The 21,329-nt window shown below is 41.2% G+C and overlaps 2 protein-coding genes across 3 annotated transcripts in view; both read left to right on the top strand.

Moving 5' to 3' along the window:
* sgpp1b (sphingosine-1-phosphate phosphatase 1b) overlaps nt 1-16,135 on the top strand; it is a 29,597-nt gene extending 13,462 nt beyond the window's left edge. The window contains exons 3-4 of the mRNA XM_076107428.1: nt 6,342-6,431; nt 12,116-16,135. Of these exons, the coding sequence (XP_075963543.1) occupies nt 6,342-6,431; nt 12,116-12,658 (633 nt within the window). The 3' untranslated portion in view covers nt 12,659-16,135. The remainder of the gene's footprint in view (nt 1-6,341; nt 6,432-12,115) is intronic.
* A 2,231-nt stretch (nt 16,136-18,366) lies between these two features.
* Nucleotides 18,367-21,073, top strand: wdr89 (WD repeat domain 89). Of its 2 annotated transcripts, none has more exons than XM_076107344.1 (2): nt 18,367-18,521; nt 18,881-21,073. In XM_076107344.1, the coding sequence occupies exon 2, from the start codon at nt 18,904-18,906 to the stop codon at nt 20,056-20,058; it is 1,155 nt and encodes a 384-aa protein (XP_075963459.1). In that variant the 5' UTR covers nt 18,367-18,521; nt 18,881-18,903; the 3' UTR covers nt 20,059-21,073. The 2 variants fall into 2 exon arrangements, with proteins under 2 accessions (XP_075963459.1, XP_075963457.1); XM_076107342.1 differs by having other exon boundaries at nt 18,878-21,073.
* The last annotated feature ends 256 nt before the right edge of the window (nt 21,074-21,329 follow it).

Genomic DNA, 21,329 nt, shown 5'->3' with positions numbered 1-21,329 from the left:
AGCGACTCCCGCACGCCTCCGACGTTAAGAAGATCCCTCTCTGCAGCGAGGTGATCGAGTCTGCGCTAGCTCCGATAGCCGCGCCACCGGGAGCCCTCATCTCCCGAGGACTGAATGATTCCCACCACGGGAAAAGGACCCTGCCGAACGAAGCTTCTCAAACTAAGAGTTACTGGTATCTGGGCCTAGCTTAGCTTAGCATTAGCTTAATTTAGACTATTCGTTTATGTCGTTGTTATTCCTGTATCTTGTTGTGTTAAGTTACTGTCGTGTTATAACGTGTTATTACGCCAGCATCGCGGACCACGGAGTCCCGTTATCTTGTGTATTTTCTGCTGTAACCGTTCGCATTTGATCCGTCGCTGTTAGTGGATGTGGAGCTTGTGATTCTATCACTTTAAAAACTAAAACTACGGTGGCCGACTCTCGTCTGGCCGACCGAGTTTCGGGGTGATAGGGAGACAAACTCGCGTTTCACCGCAGTGACAAAGATCTGTTTGTTTTGGGGATTCTTTTATTTTGTTTTTGGTTTTATTCTCTCCTCTTTAAATCGGCTCTGCGAGTGAGATCTAGAACCGCAACTATCACCGCACTCAGAGCTCGATTTTCTCTCTCTCTCTCTCTCTCTACTAACCCGCACACACACGTAGTTAGAGCTACTGATTTTGGGTGAACCTCTCAGACTCGTGATTACTTAATCTCTGACCCCTACCCACATGGTACACCGTCCCACGTGGTTCTAGCAGCCACCTCTCCGCCATTTTGGTCGCCGGTCTCTAGACTCACCATCTTGGCCTGTAGGCTCACACGCCCTATTGAGATTAACCACCATCACTGTTGAGTAGGCTCCCCCCTCCCCCTTTCTTTACACACACACACACACACACACACACACACACACACCTACATGTGCATATATTGATACACATATCCTTACCCCACTTTATTCATTTGACTTTAGGTATTAGATATATAATTGTATGATAGTGCTCGAACTTAAACCTTCACTTTCACTCTGAATGTGTAATAGTACTCAGACTATTGACATTATGAGTGAACGCTAATTATGAGACTTAGTTATTGTTTGGTTATTGGTCCCTGTTCGCAGGGTGGTGCCCCGTTGTTATTAATAATCATTAATAATTGTTACTGACATTAATATTTCTATTGATGTCAAGAATTTAGTTTCTTAGATGCTGATAAACCAAACACGCTCCTCTACGTTCACAACAAGCTCCAAGATATGACCGATTCAGAGTCTTTAGCTTTTCTCTACTCGTCAGCCTGAGTTTGAAAACACATGACGGTATAACATTTCAGAAAAGCTCTCTATCAATCAACAATCTCTATTCTAGGTCTTAAAATACTGCACACTGCTGTGTGTGTGGAACAGCAGATAAGACTAAAAACCACTAAATATTTAACAAAATGTTCCCTGTTGTGGCTCCAACTTTAACATTATTATCCTGCTGTAGTGGAGGCACGTGGAACCAACAATACAGCTTATTGATGAGATCGATTTTGATTTATGGTCGACCCATGTAGTCTTTGAACCACAGATCCACATATCAGGTCATTTAACAATCATATTAATCAGGGCTGCTCCCTCTAAGTTGATCAGGTTGTTTTGGTCTCGGCTCTTTGTTTTAGTCGCTCAGCTTTTTTTTTTAATGCTGAATGAGCTCATTTCTGGTACACACAAGATTTAAAGGTGGTGCTTTTGTGTGATTCTTTGTGGAGAAACTCAATTTTACGGATCTTTGTATCGTCGTATGAGTCGTAAATCTTATGAGTGTTAGTGGAATTTCATTAGCAGAGTACAGCCCTAATATTACCAAACAAACTCTGGATTTTTACCAAATTACCAGCGATTACAGCTCGCCCAGATTGAGAGATAACTCTTCATTTTAGGATGTCCTACATGTCCCCTTCTGCTTGCCGTAGTCGCTCTGTGAATTTTTCCTGCTGTCAGCTGGCTTGTCTCAGCAAAAGCAGGAATGTTTGGGTTCGTATGAGCCGCAGTGAGACATTAACCAGAGCCAGATGTCTCTCTCTCTCTATGGAAGATACTGGTAATAAGTGTAATAAGACTCAAGGAGAGGAAAGTAGGCGAGAGAAGCCAAAAGGGAGGAAGGATTAGACAGTAGAGGAGAGGAGACAAGAGGGCAATAGATGGACAGAAGACGGGATTAATACAGAAAAGTGAGTGGGAGGAAGAAAGATATAAGAGGAGAATTATTTTAGGCTGGAGAGGATGAGAGTTGGAGTTGATGGAGAGCAGATGAGACTAAATGTGAGCTGAAAGATAAAGGCATCGCTACGTGGTTTATCTCACATCGTGTCATATTTACATTACATTACAGTCATTTAGCAGACGCTTTTATCCAAAGCGACTTACAATTCAGATTCTATCACATTTCTACAGCGTAGGCACAACTACGGGAGCAATTTTGGGGTTAAGTGTCTTGCTCAAGGACACATCGACATGCGACTAGCAGAGCCGGAGCCGGGGATTGAACCGCCGACCCTCTGATTGAAAGACGGCCCTGCTATCCACTTAGCCACAGTCGCCCCATAACGTCCGGTCCAGTAGAGCCAGAACAGAAAACATCACGGCTAACAGTCTTTGTGTGAGACTTCCTCTCCCTCGAGCAGGAACGTTAGGTGGGAAACGTCCAGCTTTTTCCTGCGAGCATGAATGAGTTTAACAGAACGGGTAACTCCCCACCGGAGTTCTTACATTGTGTGTACACATCAATTCTGTTCTGCATTCAAAAGAAGTTGCAGTTGTTAAGATTTTTATGACCGTTTATGACATTTAAAGCTGCAAATGTGTGAAGTTGCAGCTTCCAGTTACTAAATGAATCATATCGCAGTAACAATGATTAGGCGTGTGTGTGTGTGTGTGTGTGTGTGTGTGTGTGTGTGTGTGTGTGTGTGTGTGTGTGTGTGTGTGTGTGTGTGTGTGTGTGTGTGTGTGTGTGTGTGTGTGTGTGTGTCATGTGAGGGAGTGTGTGCAGAGAACCACAAGCCACACACAAAAACTACACCGTGTCCATAAAACTTTGCACGAGGCGAAGCCGCCGTGGTCACAGAGGACGCTGGTTTGGACAACGTCTCCTCGGATGGTTTCCTTGGTTCCTCTCCTCCTTCTCTCTCCCCTCACTCTCAATGCTAGTACACCAGCGTTGGTCTGAGCCGGCTTCACAGCTAATCCACACACAAAGACTCACAGAAGAGGCCTCGGTTTATAATTGACACTTTGAAGTGAAGCCCGGTGGTTAGAGAGCCACCTGTAGGAGAGTGTCTGAGGAGTGTGTCTGACTAACCACACACAGCTCGTGATCAGCTGGTTTCTGTCCTTGAGTGAGACCTTTCTGTCTGCAGACTCTGGGTCCAAACAGCTAAAATGTTTCTGAATTATTGAGGAGAATATGAGAAATAACATCTGTAACTCTCATATGCTGCTAGAAATAAGTTCAGAGAGATGATTGAACATCCTCTTTGTTTAAACATTGCTACGCTCTTTTCCTTTTTATCGTCTTTATTTTTTCTGTTTCTGACTGGTGTGCATCAAAATACAGAGAAAAATTCCTTTTTAGATGTGAAATACTTACTTGTTTAAAACCAGCACATGCTTTCTGGATAGCAGCTAAGTCTGAGCTGTGGTTAGTTTGTGTACTTCACCGACAACTCCTCTGACAGATAAGCAGCCGCTATTTGGAACAAAGGTTATCTCAGTGTTACATAAATGTATTTGACCAGTAAACCCGCTCTCTATCTCTCTATCTCTCCATCCATCAGGCTAATGCAGGCTGTAAAACTCTTTCATGTTTTTATTCCGTCACCTTGAAACACTGGCTGCAGGAGGACGTCTAACATTGTTGCAGCAGCGTTTTAATAACGTAGATAACATGTGAAAGTTCACGTTAGAGGACAGCAGGGTTCACAGAGTGCAAATGGAGAGAGGTTGAAAGTAGAATCTATCTTCTATTTAAATGTGCTTTTAACCTGTGAAGTTAGTCTGCTGTTCCTCTCTGTGATGTCATCTATCTTGTTTATATCGTAATTACTTCTATTGTTTCTGTTTTTATCATGTAAAGTGTCTTTGAGTACCTTTTTTAAAGCGCTATACAAATAAAATGTATTATTATTAATATGTCTTTAAACCAGTGACATTAGTTTCTGAAAAGCTAAATTATTGTTAAAATGTGGAGATGATGCCACAGGCCGGGCGATTATTCACGAGTTATTATTGTTACAACATTTTGGGACAAAACAAGAAAAAATCTTTATCTAATAATTTAGATTTAATCACATCTAAAACTCCCTTTGACAGTGATTATGAATGTTAACTTATTATATTTAGTAAACAGTTGAACATTCAAAAACGTAACCTTATTAGCAGCTCAAAGCTGTTAGTCGTGTTAAAACGGTGCCTTCAATGATCCCTGTTTTAACCAGCTTCACACAGCGTTTCCCCCTGAAGGCTGGTGTGCGTGTGTGTGTGTGCGTGTGTGTGTGCGTGTGTGTGTGTGTGTGTGTGTGTGTGCGTGTGTGTGTGTGTGTGTGCGTGTGTGTGTGTGCGTGTGTGTGCGTGTGTGTGTGTGTGTGTGTGTGCGTGCGTCCGTCCCAGTGATGTTTAGGATTTTGTAGTTCTGGTCTGTGAGAGGAAATCTGAGCTGTCTCAACAACAATGAAGAGAACAAAAGAGCTTTTTTAGCAAGTGTGCAAAAACCTCAGCAGCTTTTCATCCGTCGTCTCTTTCTCACGGCTCGGCTGTCACTCATTTTCTTTTCATCCTCTTTTTCCCAGCTGCGTTCACACATCGCTCACTCATGTCCGGCTTTATTCTACAGCAAAACAACCAGTTAATAAAGCGATTAGTCGATTGATGGAACATTAGCAGGCAGCTCATTTGGTCATGTGTGTTCTTGTTTTAAGCCTCTCAATGTTTTATGAAAACAGATAAGGTCACCCTCAGCTGTGGGACGCTGTGGTGGGCGTGTTCTCTATTCTCTGACATTTTATTCACAAAATGATGAATCGATAAACTGAGAAAAGAAATGTCCTATTGACCCATGATGAAACTGATCACTAGTCACAGCCTTAAGCTCCAGAGGGCGAGCAAACAAAATGAACTGTGAAGAATCAGCGAGTGTAACTCATAGATATGAACACAGACTGTAGATGTAACCGGTAAAACACCATAAAACTAACCTCCACAATGACGAGGAGCGATTATAGTTATCTATAAACTCATATCTCATATTCATGGACTACTTTACTGTCTATATACAAACTCTGTAAAGAAACAAGTTAAGTATTACATGCATTATAAAGAAACAAAGGTTTAATATGCTGTAAACTATTTGATTTGGCTGCATACCATTTACTCAAATGAAGATTTTTTAAGACTTCCTGTTTCTAAAGCATCTCAAAAATGAATCGTCCTTCTTTGAGTAATATCTGTGAACTATTGCGTTACGCTGACGTCACCCAGACAAGCTGCCGCAAGTCAACTGACTGGCTCCATATTTTAAGACAGTCATGTGACCCAGATCCAAACTGAAGAACTGTCACTCGGTGCAGTTTTTATTTTTTGCAGTTTAAACTAATTATAAAGAGAAAAACCCGGTGAAATCTGAGTCACATGAGTGAGAAACCGTGTGACTGTGGTTCACTTTAATCCGCAGTGTGAACCCTTTCTCCACTGCTACAGAGCAGAGTGCATCATGTGATGGGGAAACATTACGAGCTCCGCTGCTCATCATCTCCACTACATCACTGCTACTTGTTATCGAGACTCCAGCACACACAATCTGTTTACTGTCAGAACAATAAGCACGCAGCAGTTTGAGAGACTCATTAACAGATCGATGCATCGTGTGAAGCATGGAGTCACTGAGTGCAGAACAAAGGCTAAGCAGACTTTATGTGCATTCTAAATATGCACAGCTTTAATTTATTTATTTTGCAAGATGTTTGAAATGCATAAAACATTTTACAAAACACATTTTTATTAAAAGTTAGAAACCGCCATTGTTTCATCATTGCGTTATTGTCATTATAAAGTTAAAACGTCAAACATCTTGCTGACTTATTGTTGTAATTTATTTGTATAATTGTAATTTAATTCCACATCTTTGGGATTTATTTGGGCTGATGGTCAAACAAATGTTATTTTAAACACCACTAAGGTCTCTAAAACTGTGTTTTCCATGTTTGAACAGCTCTCATGTTAAAGATTTATTAGGTTATTCTTTATGTCGTTTGCCTCGTTAGTTTAGTCTCTAAGATGTGTGTTGTGTTAATAAAAGTGTCTCCTTCCACCTCCACAGTACCCGTTCTCACTGGGTCTCAGCTTGGCTCTCTGCTGGTGTCTGCTGGTCTGTGTCAGCCGGATCTACATGGGGATGCACTCGGTCCTGGTACGTCCACACACACACACATACACATACACACACACACGCACACACTCACAGACACAAATGGTGTCGCCGCTGCCACCTGCAGTGCCAGTTTTTCCGTCCTTCTGTCCGTGTGAACACGAGAGCCGACATGTTTGAAACAGAATCCGACCTGAGCTGTTTTCAGGCTCTGATGTCAGCGACACACTCACCTGTGTAACCATAGAAACACACACAACACAAGTATGGACAAAATAAACTGTAAATGTGTGAAATATCATTCGCAATGATCGACACTAGACTGATATTGTGATTCATTTTCACTGAAACACACATTAAAAGGATAAAGTTGTGAGTTTTGTGGGGATCTGTGATAAACAAAGATCCTCCTCCTTATCCTTCCCTTTCTCCTCCTCTTCCTCTTCCTCCTTGCCCTCCTCCTTGTCCTTCTCTTTCTCCTCATTTTCCTCATCCTCCTCGTCCTCCTCCTTCTCGTCCTCTTCCTCCTGCTCCTCGTCTTCCTCCTCCTTTGTACCACACAAAGATCTTTTCTTTCGTCTGTAGGATATATGAAGTGTAAGTCAGCACCACAATATTTCATTTAAAATGGTGCTTTGGCAACATTTCACCTTTTAGTTAATATGACGCCTCCATAATGTGATATATCGATAACATTTTGATTAACTGTGCAGCTCTAATCAACAAAAAGTGCATTTTCTGTAGCTTATCACATGAGTGCTGTCACTTCTTTTGATCAGCACAGCTTTGCTCGCTAGTGCGCTCCTCCATGTTCATTGATTGTCTTAATCTACTGGTGGATCAATAGGTTCATGCAACGGGCCCAGCTGGTGGTGAATGTGCACTCTGTTCCAGTCTCTGTTCCAGTCATGATAGTCGATCAGTTCATGAATCAAAATGATCTCAACACCACGTTCACTTAGCAGCTTTTCCTGCACTTCCACGAGAAGTAAGAAGAAGTAAAGCACACGTTTGGGTGGAGGTGGACTTTCAAACGTCAGCTGTCAGTCTTTGTTGTGTTATTTGGTGTCGGGTCACCTTTCCACCCTTTGATTCAGAGCAGGAGGTGGAATCTGAACTTAAGCCTCCAAACAATAGTTTTTTACCTGCTTTAGAATTGTAAAGAGAGCTCTGAAGATTACCACCATCGTGCAGATGTCTCTGCTCCTCGTTCTCAACCAGCAGCGGTTGTTATTATCGGAGGCTGAGAGGATTCTGTTATAGTTTCTATCTGCACATTTGGAACTTAATTTGGCTGAAATGTTGATGATGAAGGAACCAATTTGTAGATAAATTCAAATAAAATTAACTGTTTGCTTCCCGGTCCAGTGTTTAGCATTTAGTTTGAAATTATTTCTTCAGCGTTTTTGGATCTCTATCTTTAATTCTTTTGCGTTTTAAGCCAAATCTCTCCATCTTCCACCTGTACTACCTTTATGAACGTTATCAGGACTGTTTAAAAAGGACTCGGTAGTGAACAATGTGTAGACGGGTTCAGTGTTTTTAGTGTCGTTCTCTGAGCCGGACCAGAGGGTACCGGGTTAAAACAGGTCCTCATTGTTTCTGTGAAGTCTGCTGGATGTGATGTAACGTAACTCAGGTGCTTCTTATGAAGAGTGAGCGCTGCGCCAGACATTGTTAAAAATAACCTTTTTAAATGCTTCATTGCTTGTTAGCAACCAGTCGCATGATACTTAGGAGGCAGTTTTGCCTTCTGTGCTTTGATTCATTTACCATTCAGTTAACACGCCAGCGTTGATGTTGTTTTAATGGAAACACAACTCATTCAAAGACATTTTAAATAGTTTAATTTGAGAGCAGTGTGTCCGTTGTGGTAGAATGTGTGTGAACCAAGAAGGAGACTGCATCGTCTCCTCGACATGCTCGGGCCTGTTTCCATCTTTCTTAAGACAATAAACGGCGTTTCTAAACTCTTACTGGAAATAAACCATTGAGGGATATTCATGCCTGCAAAAACTTGTTCCTGCATCTTTTATCCGCCGCACTCTCACGTTAGCGGATTGTTTTTTTTTTTTTTTTTGCCGACGGCAAGATGAGATCACTGATGTGCACCACAGGTAGAGTCATGACAAACATGATGATACACCACCGACTGGGCGTGTTTACTCCTACAGCAGTAAAATATCTCTCAGGGTCTGCATGAGGTTGTGAGGGACGAGGTCACCAACAACTAAAAGTAATAAGTAAACTTCTTGGACCCTGGACAGAGTCTTCAAAACACAACCACAGCTTGACGTCATGTTTCATTTAAACCAGAAACTAATCCAAGAAACGAGTACTTTAATGAACCAACCGTTGGTGAATTCAAGAAGACGACATCTTCCCACTTCCCTCAAAGTAAAGTGCTCCTTGTATTCCAGTGTCAAAGTTCACTTAGCCTGTGTAGTGGGACCATCACCACAGATGTGTGTGTCGTCTACCTCGTTTTGGGGGTTAATTTCATTCTCTGGGAAATGACGTCAGCTCCCCCCGTGCACTGTTTGGGGGGTTGGGCTCGTCTCTGTGGTCCCAGCTGTGTCGGAGGGATTGACGGACGGACGGCAGACGTTGCAGAACGCTGGCCGTCCTCCCAGACAAACTGGAGAAGTTAACTCCACATCAGAGAAGTCCTCTTTAAGGGCTTCTTTTGTGGCAGGTGGTGTCGTGGGCTAAGACCTCCCCCTCAGGAACCACATGCACATCTGTCTCCTCCTGCTGCTTTATGTACTCACCAGATCTGTGACCGCCTCAACAGAAATAATATTACCAGTCTTCAAACATCCCACCACTAACAACATTACTGTGATTATGGGGTTTACACTGAGACAGTCCTCATAATCCCAAAGAGTAATATTACTTTTACATCTGGTTCTTCAGAGTATTTTACTGATATTCATAGAAAAGTAAAAACACAACCAAGATGGCTCCAACCATCAAATACAGTCTGAATGCAATATCGATTAGTCAGTTAATAACACATCAAACCATTAAGATTTGAACTGAAAATATATAAAACAACAACCTTAAAGTACAGGTTACTTATTAATGCAGCCATTGAGACCATAATATAAGAGTACAACACCAACAGGAGCCACTATGAGTACTTTTACTTTTGATACTTCTCTAGTTTTGAATGCAGAACTCTTAGTATTTTCTACAATGTGGCATTGGGACTTTAACTGGAGGTCAAATATTTGGATACTTCTTCTGTTTCTGCAGAAGTACTTTAGTGACGTTCTTCACCAGAAATACGACTCACTCCAGTTGATTGTTTGTGTTTTTATGTTTCCTTCCTACGCAGGAGATACTTTTACTATTTCTTCCTGTCAGTTTGTTCTCCACATGTTCTCTCTGCCCTTTCCTCCTCCTCGTCCTTCTCTTCTTCCTCTTCCTCTCTCTCTGCCCTTTCCTCCCCCTCTTCCTCCTCCTTCTCTTCCTCCTCTTCCTTCTCCTCCTTGTCTTCTTCCTCTCTGCCCTTTTCTCCTCCTCCTCCTCCTCCTCCTCCTCCTCCTATATGTATATATAAGGTGTATATACCTTGCCAAAGTTTAAGTCACGATGAATCTGATCGTATGTGTTTCATGTCAGATTTGACTGAGTTATAACTCTAAGAAGAGTCCCTTTCTTTTACAGAAACTGTAAAAGGGTTCAGAGCATAAATCACCACAGACAGCAGCTTGTTTTCTTTAAACAATGAAGTCTGAAACTGAGGTATTAAAGCTTTGTGTGTGTCCCGGAGGCTCCTGTTGTGTTTCAGGGATAACAAAGCCTGCCGGGCTCTTAATGTGTTGAGGAAGTCATCACGCCCAATGAAAGGACTTCCTCCTGCTTTGTTCTGCAGGAAGAGCTCCGAGACAAAAAGCTGCTCTCGCTACTGACGGAGTTGTTGATATCTGCTGACCTTTCAGCAGACTGCTCACACTGTTGGTGTTCTTTCTTTCATTTAAAGTCTAAACTAGGAATATATTTAACAACCCCCCTGTGTTTGTGTTGTAAGCGCTGCATCAACGTGTTGCACATTTCCTGTTGAAGGTTTTGTTGTTGTTGAGTTCCTCGCTGTGGAACTCGAGGGTTTAAAGTTGTTTGGATAAAAAGCAAACCAGATGTTTGTGATGTCAGAACTCTTCTGGTTGTTTCTCTCCAGATGTTCTCCCTCTCGTCTCTCTACGTTTTATGAAGCAGAATCATAAAGGACTGAAACATGCTTTTTTAAAACTTTTGGTTAAGAAGTTGGTGTTCAATTTCACTCCGAGTCGCATTACAAAAGTCTTCAATCTAACAAGCTTTAGGAACCCTGTGATTGGCTGAAAAGATTATTGGCGACAATTTTGTGTTTATTTCTTTGTTTTCTTCTGATAAATAACTGAAACTGAATATGCTTGAGTTTCGGACCACAGAGACGCATAAATCAAAAAAGGAACAAATAAATAAACGCATTTGATTTGACTTCATGTTTACATCTTGATGAAGAACTGATGTCGTTCACTTTCTGGAGCTCAAACCTGTACCGTCACTGAACGGTCTCTGATGGATCCAGTCGGTCTTTACAGCTTCCAGATGAACATCAGACTCAGACGCGCTGACAATAAACACACTCATTCATTTCCACTGTAAAGCTCTTAAGATGAAAGCTTCTACCTAATAACACAAACGTGGCTGTTCCTTCAGGGCCCCACCTGCTCCTCTTCCTGGACGCTTTACATCAGCCATTTTGTTTTAGAGAAGACAGAATAGAAGTTTGCAGCGTCAGCAGGGAGGTGATGCATCACAGTAAACCCTCTGGAGGGTTTCCTGCAGCTTATCTCCCTGATGACTCACCTTTTAAGAGGTTGGGACAGTAAAAACCAGTAAACCTTGTACTCACTTGTACTTCACGTCCCACCAGTCTGCTGGGACATGAAGCTTGTGGTTCAGCGTGGGTTAATGACCAAAAGCAGCCAAATATATATTTAAACTCTTAACAGGACCTTTGGTTTCTGGATCATTGATTTCTCTCCCAGGTAGAGTAGACGGTGTTCAGACACAGCAGAGTAAAGACTGAAGACACCTCAGTGAGTTTATTTACACCCTCCGCTCACTGTGCCCACACCCAATGAACCCCAACCTGCACAGAGTGTTTGGGGGATCAGGATGAATCAGCTATACGTAACCGTTACTACTATACTGACTATTTCAAAACTAGGTCCTGCCAAACAAGAAAATGCAGAAAGTGTCTTTACTATAGGGAGTCAAACTTTTGGTGCAAGAAGAATGTTCTGTGAATCATCATATTTTTGGGTAGTTAAGCTCTTCGTGCACACACACATCGTCGTTGGAGCAGGAAGCCGACTGTCGGCCAATAAATGAACCGTGACGACCTTTGTGTTTGATTTCAGAGTTCACTGGCACGTTGAGCTCCTGATCTCTGCTTCCTGTCCTCAACTTCCTCTTTATCCATCAGCAGGAAACACACAGAGAAAAGGCCCAAAAACAAAAGTCCACGTTTATTATTATGCAAATTAATGTCTTTAATCTGGCTCTTAAGATTGTTCCTAAGTGTAATTTAATAAATATAAGTTCTGAAGTCATAACCTCTGTTTGTATGCGGACTGTTTATCATCTTCTGTCCCTGAACTCTCAGTGAGTCAGTCTGGATGAATCCGTCAGATAAAAACCGTGACCTTCTGCTTCTGTTTTGTCTCCTCCAGGACGTCATAGCTGGCGTCCTCTACAGTGTCCTCATCCTGGTCCTCTTCCTGCCGGCGTTGGACCTGATCGACGGCTTCAACCTGACGTGCTGCTTCGCCCCGCTCATCATCGTGTCCCTCCACCTTGGCCTGGGCCTCTTCTCCTTCACCTTGGACACCTGGAGCACCTCGCGGGGCGACACCGCCCAGATCCTCGGCACGGGCGCCGGCGTGGCCTTGGCCTCCCACGTCAACTGCCGCCTCGGCCTGATGCCCGACCCGACGCCGGACCAGCTGCCCTTCGCCACGCCCGCGTTCGGCGCCGGCCTGGTGGGCGCGGCCCTGCTGCGGCTGGTCCTGGGCGTGCTGGTGCTGATGGCCACGCGGGCGCTGATGAAGGCCGTCACCATGCCGCTGGTGTGCCGGGTGTTCGGCGTACCCAGCGGCGACGTGGGGAAGGCCCGGCAGCACATGGAGGTGGAGCTGCCCTACCGATACATCGTCTACGGGGTGGTGGGCTTCAACGTGCTCTTCCTGGCCCCGCTGCTCTTAAGCTACACTTAGCTCTCCTGATTGGTTGTTCGGTCAGTGCACCTATAGTGCTGGTTTCAGATCAGGTTTCACATCCAGAACCTGGGTTGGGACCCGAGGTGAATTAGAGCCTCAAAGCTGATCTGGATGCTGACATGTCGTCGGTGTTTTCAGTTGAACCAGGAGCAGCCGGGGACTCCGGTGACTTATAGGTTTTTACCTGTGGCGAATATCTCTTTGATCTTTTGATTTATTTCAAATCAGACGGCTCCTCCTGAACCCAGGACAAGCTGGATCAGAGCCAAACATCCACTCCTCCTCATCCTCCATCTCCTCCTCCTCCTCCTCCTCCTCCTCCTCCTCCTCCTCCAGCTTCATTCAAATCAAACACTGGCCTCTGAGAGACTATAAAACAACACCACTGATCGCTACAGATCAATAACCTTAATATTTACATTTCTATGAGTGCTTTCAAAGAACAAAGAACCACACAAAGTTTTTAGATGTCTGAAAAGTGTTTAGTAACTCAATTAAAAGTATTTAGGGCTGCAACTAACGGTGATTGTCATCATTAATTAATCTATGAAATGTCAGAAAATTATTTAAAAAAAATGTCCAAACCCAAAGACATACAGATATGAAACATTTTGAGAGTTTTTCTGAGTGAAAAATGATGATTACTTGATCAAAAATAGTTGCAGATACATTTTTGAAATTCCGTGTTTGAAGTCTGTGTTGTTCTGTGTCGGGAAGCTTCTTAATGATTCATATTTAATCTTCCTCTCGTCTGCAATATGATTTTATACTTCATTCCAGTGTCGGAGCTTCTCCTGATGGTCACCTGGACACAGCTGTGGTTAAAAAGGTTTTTGGACTGAATCCAATGACTTTTGGAGGTGTTTGAACTCTTGTGTATTTTCTCCTGAAGGGCTCTCCCCACTTTGTGTCCTGTTGTTTCCGTCTGTATTCAGACGAATGGTCTGATTGATTGTTTTTCCTGAGACTGAAGCGATGACCGGGCACATACTGTATGATCCACAATTAAAGGAAGACGTACACAGACTTTTTTAGAAGTTTTTTTAAATGGGATGACAGGAATCTATCCACTAGGCTCAGCTTTTGTCTCTTTTTATAACAGAGAAGCAGAACCTGAATGAAGTGGAAATATTTAGAAAAAAAGTTTGTAATGTTTTGAGGAAAGGTCATTAATTTGAGAATAAACATCAAGTTAAAGAATTAAAACAACGTAATATGGTGTGTTTTTATGCGTCATGTCTTGACTTGCTTAGTCGTAATAGTTTTTTCTCAAAATAATGACATACAATCTTTTTTCTCATATATTTATCATTTTATTCTGGAAATATTACAACTTTATTCTTCACATTGCGTTAACATTATAATATAATATATTATAACATATGTGGGCGTTCCTGTTCTAGATCTGATGTTTCCTTCGTTCCTCGTGTTTCTCACCTGCAGCAGCTGTGTCTGAAGTGCCTTGCTCAAGGGCTTTTTTATTATTTCTTTTTTTTTTTTAGAGATCAGCTGTTCTCTGCTGGTGACCTTTCACCTCTGAACAGAGAAAAACGAGCTCCTCTTGAGTCTTAATTTAGCAGTATGTTGACTTGTATGTTGTTGTTGTTGTTTGTACGGTACTGTCCTAAGATAAATGCACTGCTTCCAGAATGCACTGTGTTCCCCCTGAGGGTGAAGTTGGTCCTAAACACTGATCTGAGGTCAGAGGTCGTTAACTTCCTGAAGAACCGTTAAAGATCGTGAGGAACCAATTTGAAAGTTAAAGCAGCGATCAGGAGACAAGATAAATGTTTGTTTATATTTGGTTCATTCTGTTTAATTTGTCAAATATTATTATGTCGGTAAAGTCTCGTTATTTAGTTTGTAAAATACTAAAGTATTCCAGTAGCTTTTGGTAAAAAGAGGAAGCTATTCAAGGCACACATTTTGTTTTTCATATTTAAATTACTGCTGCAACTAATTATTATTTTTGGTTAATCTGTTGATTATTTAAACTATAAAAATGATTTGAGTTATTTTCTGCTCGATCAGCCGATGACTCGTCAGCAGAACTTCATTCATTGTTCGTAGAACTGAAGGTCACGTTAGCTTGTTTTTGTCTGACATTTCAAAACCTCAAAATATTTCATGTACAATGATAGAAAAGAGAAAAGCAGGAAACCCTCACATTTCAGACGCTTGAACCAGTAAATATTTTATTATTTTTCCTTCATAAATAATCAATATCACAATATTCTTTGGTGGAAAGTAACTAAGTATTTATGTGACGGTTGTTTTTACTGTATTTAAGTAAAAATGTATTATTTTTTAAATTGGATCTAATGAAATTATTTCCTGAACTCATATTTAGTGATGGACCAGCTTCACCTGAGCATTTGTTGAGCTGTGATTGGTCGGTTTGAAGGAGGCGTGTCTTCGCTACCCGTCTCATTTCACTTCCTGTTGCCTCTTCCTTGTGGTTTCCTCTCTGAACAAAGTGAAACAGGAAGTTTGTTTTTGTTTTTGATTCATCAACAAACACACAAACTGATTCCTGTGCCGGAGTTCCGTCACATCTGTTTGTTTTTTCTTTATTTGACGTTTGTTTCATCGAGTCAAAGCTGCTTCAGAGAGCGAAGATCGGAGTAACAATTAATCTTATTATAATAATCCAAATTAACCAAATCTGACACAGAAACAGAAAACTTAAAAGGCAACAATGTGATAATAATAATAATTTACCAAAATGTCATCCAGAGGTTTTGTTTTGCAAACTTTGAAACGTGTTTCGGTGAAGTACCACATTCTTTTTACATTGTTTTTGTAGAATCCCAGAATATTTGATAATTCCGAAAATTTGTTATTTACCAAATTTGGTAAAATCCGCTTTTTATTGTGTGATTTGGTTTGATCTTGAATTTTATTTGTTGAAGTAACAAATTTATTTATTTGCTATAATGCCGAAAATGATTGCAAACCAAGGATTAAAATTATTTTATTTTAATTATTATTTGGTATAATCACAAAAGCACCTTGTAACTTTGTTATATATTGTTTCCCATTTTTTTGGTTACACCCGGACGTCTTCTCTACCCACGAACAAAACCAGGAAGTTTACTAGTAAATACATAAATTATTATTATTATTTAAAAAACCTCCAAAAAACATAAACATGTTTGTTTCTTAATTTCTTTAAAACGTGGATCTCAGAGACCAAATATAAAAAGTGCTTGAACTGTAGTTGCTCCTCTCTTCCCTTTAGTGCCTTTATTATTATTATTATTATTATTGTTATTATTGTTCTGGAATATTTTTGTGTTAAAACTCTGGTCTCGACTTTTCTTTCTTTCCTGTCGTGTTTTTTTAAATTTAATGTGGAAGAAACAAAATGTTTTAGTTTCTCACATTTCTTCCTGCATTCAAATTAAAAAGTGAGTCACTGTAGTTGAATCTTTTATGTCAACGTTAAATAAATTTAAATATATTTGATTTCAAGCTTTTGTTCACGTTTACATTCACTGACTGTCTGAATGAGTCGCTGAGTTTTGTCTGTTTGTCTGAATAAATCAAAACAAGTTGATAAATTAAACTTTGAGATAGTTTTTAGAATCTTATTTCTCTGTTTTCAACATGAAACCAGTTTCAGTCGTGACATCAGACGATCATTTATGCAGTTTAAACGTTTCTTTTTATATTTCTACAGATTTTATTGTTGGATTTGATCTTTGAGTCAAAATGAAGATCTATTTCTGTCTGATTGTTTGTGTGAAATAATAAATAATAAAAAAACAAAACTTGAAATATAGTAAAGTACTTGCTGCTCTTTGGTTTTCTGAACTATCAGTACACGTAGAGCTGATATAGTATCACTGAATATATACAATGTGTAAATGTTCATGGTAGATCATGGAGCATTAATCTCATTAAACAAAGTATTGATAATATTGTCTTTAGTTCTGCAGATATTTGGTCATAAACTAAAATATTAAACACTAACATGTTTTAACTGATGGTAAACATAATAAGAGTACTTTTACTTTTAGTACCTTAAATATATGTTGGTGAAAATACTTTTGTACTTTTACTTAAGTCAGATTTGAATGCAGTATTTCTACACTGTGGTATTAGTACTTTTACTTGAGTAATAGATCTCTGAATACTTCTTCTACATTGCAGACCTCTGAACCGTCTGTGACCAAACTGCTGCTGCATCATCAAAAAAATCACCTTCTTCCTCCTCGTCTACTTCCTTTTCTTCACCTTCTTCTTTGTCTTTGTCTACTTGTTCGTCATCTACTTCCTCTTCTTCACCTTCATTTCCTTATTTGCCTTCTTCTTTTTCGTCTTCTTCTTCTTCATGTGTCAACTAAAGTGAGAGCACACAAGATTGTGGGTAAACTTCTGTCGATGTTTTATTAGAAATGACTCCTGCTGTCAGTCTTTTCAACACTTCCATTGATGAGATAAGATCTCACATTTTTTTGTGATTGTTTAAACAGGATGTTACATATTTTAAATTTGTTTCTTTATCCACGAGAAAATAAACAACCTTGGTCAGTTCAAGCTCCGCCTACTGATGTTTAATCTTTATTACTGTGCAGGATCAGGCATTAGTATTCTAGTAATATTACTAAAATTAGTTCTAAGCAGACATGTAAAAGGTTTGAACATCAACATTTAATTACAACATGTAAAAAAACTAAATGTCTGAGTCACATTGCTCTTCTTCCCTTCAGTCTCTTATCAAAACCTGAAATGACCGGAAGGTTTTGTTTAATTTGTTTGTGTCTTAAAGCTTTGAGGCCTCATTTACCCAGAAAACTGAACACACGCGGCTGCTGCCCCCTGCTGGACGACTGACGATGTCATGATGATGTTTAAATACACTGATGGGATTTCTTTAATAAAACGAAATAAAGTTTGGATTTATTGATGGATTCATCCGATTCATGCGGAGAGTTTTATCCATAATGGTGCAAATGCTGTTAAACTGGATTTTCATATCATGACAACAACAAAAATAAATAACAGCTACAACTGAGTTACACTTACTCAACTCTTTTAAGATATATTTAAGAGGGGTTTAAAGAAATCCATAAAGATACAATAAAATAAAATAAAAGTTATAATCCTGAGTCAGTGATGATAATCACTAAATATGCTAAATATAAAAAAGAATTAATGAGTATTTCCTTTTTTAAATCCCTCAACAGTCGGATTACATTTTACTTCACCATGTCATTAAATCATAATGGAAAGAATAAGTGTGAAAAGATGAAAACAAAGTCGATAGTTTATTAGAACATAATTTTTACACCAAAGAAACGTTGTTCTGTTCTGTTCTATATTTGCTTTGAAACAAAGTGTATAACCCACAATTTATATATATTTACACAAATAAAATAAGCAATGGCCATAAATGCATGTGCATTATATATTATATATATATTCATTCATATGGTGTACGGATGCTGAAATGTGATAAAGTGAATAATCTTGAATAATAATAATAATTTAAACAATATTTGGTAAGACAGCGGGCCACAATGTTTTCTGATAGGTCAGTTTCTTATTTTTTTAACGTGTCTTTAATTTGACTATTATTCACTAAACAATATTTATGTTTTCTGAATACTTGTTTTTTTAACACCAAGCGGAACCTTTGATTGAGGAACGGTTCCGACCCGGCTGTAAATATTGTGACACAGAGTTTTCCACCATGCTTGTTTTCGGCTAAACTAGCCTGATGACATTACCGGTGCTTTTTACGACTTTATTCGGTTAACGTTGACGTTAAAATAGTTTATTATATTCTATTATACTCCGATACAAGTTAACGGTTGTTTTTGTTTTAACGGTTGTGGACATTTCTGGCAAGAAGGTAGGTTGAACTTATAAACACATAACACATTAATAACAGCTCATAATACACGTAATAACGGATTAAAACGGTGATTGTGACCCGTGGCTGCTCGAATCTCTCAAAGGTGAAGAAACCAGACTTCATTTAAAATAATGTCTATTTTTTGTTTCTGTTGTTTTAAGGCAAAAAAGAAAATCAAATTTAATATGATTAAAACCCGACAAATGAGTATACTGCTGTGCCTAATTCGGCATATGTCACAACCAGAAAACGACACGTTATTGCATGTCGTTGTTTTTAAGAGAGATTTAATGGACCAAATGTAAACTTCTAAAAGGCAACATTAAATTTGTGATTTTCTTCTTCCTGTTCAGCAGCGTTGACTCTTCGCTGAGCTGCCATGGAGGGTTTGGAGGAGAAGCTCAAAGGTCTGTCCATCGCTCGGCGGTGTCGCCCAGAGGAGCCCACCTACCTGCTGGACATCGCCCTGCAGCCAGCCGGCCTGCTGGCCTTGTCCTGCTCCAACTTCACCATCCACCTCCACAACAAGGACACCCTGAACCTGGTGGGGGAGTATCGGGGCCACAGCGGGCCTCTTTGTGGGGTTGTCTTCTCCCACGCCTCCCCTGACCTCCTCTACTCTGGTTCCGCTGATGGGACGGTCCGGGGGTGGGACGTCCGTCGTCCCGGTACACAGGCAGCCCAGGTGTTTAAAAGCGACCCGTCACACAGCTACTGCAGCTTCGACCTGAGCTGCGGCGACACGCTGCTGTGCGGCGGCACCGAGCAGGTCAACAAAGAAGACAGCTTCCTGGTTTTCTGGGACGTCAGGAAACCCGACGGCGGGCTCCTCGGGGTGTACTCTGAGTCGCACAGCGATGACATCACACAGGTGCGCTTCCACCCTCGGGAGAACGACCGCCTGGCGTCCGGCTCCACGGACGGCCTGGTGAATGTCTTCGACCTGAGCCGGGGGGCGGAGGAGGAGGCGCTGCTGCTCACCTGCAACAGCGACTCGTCCGCCGGTTCGGTCTGCTGGTCCGGAGCCGACTACACCCAGCTGCTGTGCCTGAGCCACGACGAGGGGCTGCACCTGTGGGATCTGGGCAAGCTGGACACGGACGAGCCGCTCACCGTCTTCAGCACCTCGGACGCTCGCGGCCTGCCGCTGATGGCCGACGGCGGGGCCGTGGATTACCTGGTGGGGGGCCAGTGGCTGGAGGAGGCCCAGAAGCTGCTGGTGGTCGGCGGGATGAACGGCGGGGATCTCCACCTGATGGAGTGCGACGGCAGGGGGCTTCGTCTGCTGAGGACGCTCGAGGGAGGCCACGCTTCCACGGTGCGCTGCTTCCTGTGGGACGCGGCGGGGGAGGCTCTCGTCACAGGGGGGGAGGACGCTCAGCTGCTGCTGTGGAAACCAGGAGGGGGGGAGCTCACGACGGGGAAAAGGGAGTCCATGAAGAGCAAGACCACTTTGAGACTCAAATCCAGACCGCATAAAAAACACAGCTACCGGAGAGAAAAGAAGGAAACTCAAAATACTGAATCGCACTAACTGATGGCTGCTCACTTTCTGTTTCTGAGAGAAAACATTCACACTTCTGTTCTCAGTTTTACACGTAAACAAATATTGTGTTCTTACAGTAACTAAAGGTTTGGTCACGTTACATTTCCCTCCTCATTCGTTACCACAGACTGTTTATAAGAAGTGGACGTAGTCATCGTGACGTCACTCATGTTTGGAACCCTTGAGTTCAGCATTTTGGCCGTCGCCATCAGTGAACAGGAAGTGACCATATTAGGACTGAGGAGGAGTGACGTAGAGACGCCGTATACGTCTCTGGTAGCGACCTGTCAATCACCGTGTAGCCCCGCCCTAAAGCAACCCCTGCTTTATGGTCTGTTTGACTCTAAATGGACCATAATGTACGAAATGAACATCATGCTGTATTGAAGAAGACTTGAAACTAGAGATTGAGACCATAAACTCATGTTTACAATGTTTACTGAGGTAATAAATCAAGAGAGAAGTAGAGTCATTTTCTCATAGACTTCTATACAACCAGAGGAGTCGCCCCCTGGTGGACAGTAGAGAGAATGCAGCTTTAATACATGAAGCTTTGACTTCAGTCTTCAGAACCGGAGGTTCCCGCCTGACTCCGGCAGACGAATTCATGGGTGTGTTTCCTGTTTCGGTGTGACCTGTAGACTCCCAGACGGATGTTCCCGATCGGCCAATAGAAACACTTATTATTGTATTAGTGTGTTTTAAATCTATATTTTGTATGTTAAGTTTACAGTCTGTGATTTCTCTGATCAATATTTATTTATTACCTGCATCAGAAATAAGACATGATGTCCTTTCAAATTGTATTAAACAGAAACACAATGTGACGGCATACCTTTACATCTGGTGTTAACGTGATCATGATCATTATTCACACAGTGACATCTGATCCACTGACGTTTGCATTCACACCTTGTATTAACGAACCATTTTTCTGATACAAAAAGTATATCCAGATACAGATTGTATATTAATAAAGGGAGTAAATCAGGTCTTCCACTCAGTGAAGCAGCTATGTGTCTTCTTTCCACACTGAATACCAGTTTTAAGTACATAAAGTATGTTCACTCAAGTAACAAAATATATTCCATTGATTTAAATTTCAGTTGCGATGCCTTAACTCTTTTGGGATGAACTTCAAATCATTTTAAAGACTTTAACTTTCCTTAGATATACAATAATAAAAGTTAAAAAAGATGTTCTCCAAGTTCTGATCCTCTTGGTTTGTTTCTTAGTTTGTTATTAATTATTGCTGTTGA

This window comes from Anarhichas minor, unplaced genomic scaffold, assembly GCF_050575085.1.
Source record: "Anarhichas minor isolate MPS153535 unplaced genomic scaffold, ASM5057508v1 ptg000038l, whole genome shotgun sequence".
In the NCBI taxonomy this organism is placed as follows: Eukaryota; Metazoa; Chordata; class Actinopteri; order Perciformes; family Anarhichadidae; genus Anarhichas; species Anarhichas minor.
Note: the sequence above shows the minus strand (reverse complement) of the source record. Positions and strands in the feature narration are given on the sequence as shown.

Bases quoted from the DNA above. Each gene is read 5' to 3' on its own strand.
- wdr89 (XM_076107344.1), top strand. From the start codon at position 18,904: ATGGAGGGTTTGGAGGAGAAGCTCAAAGGTCTGTCCATCGCTCGGCGG.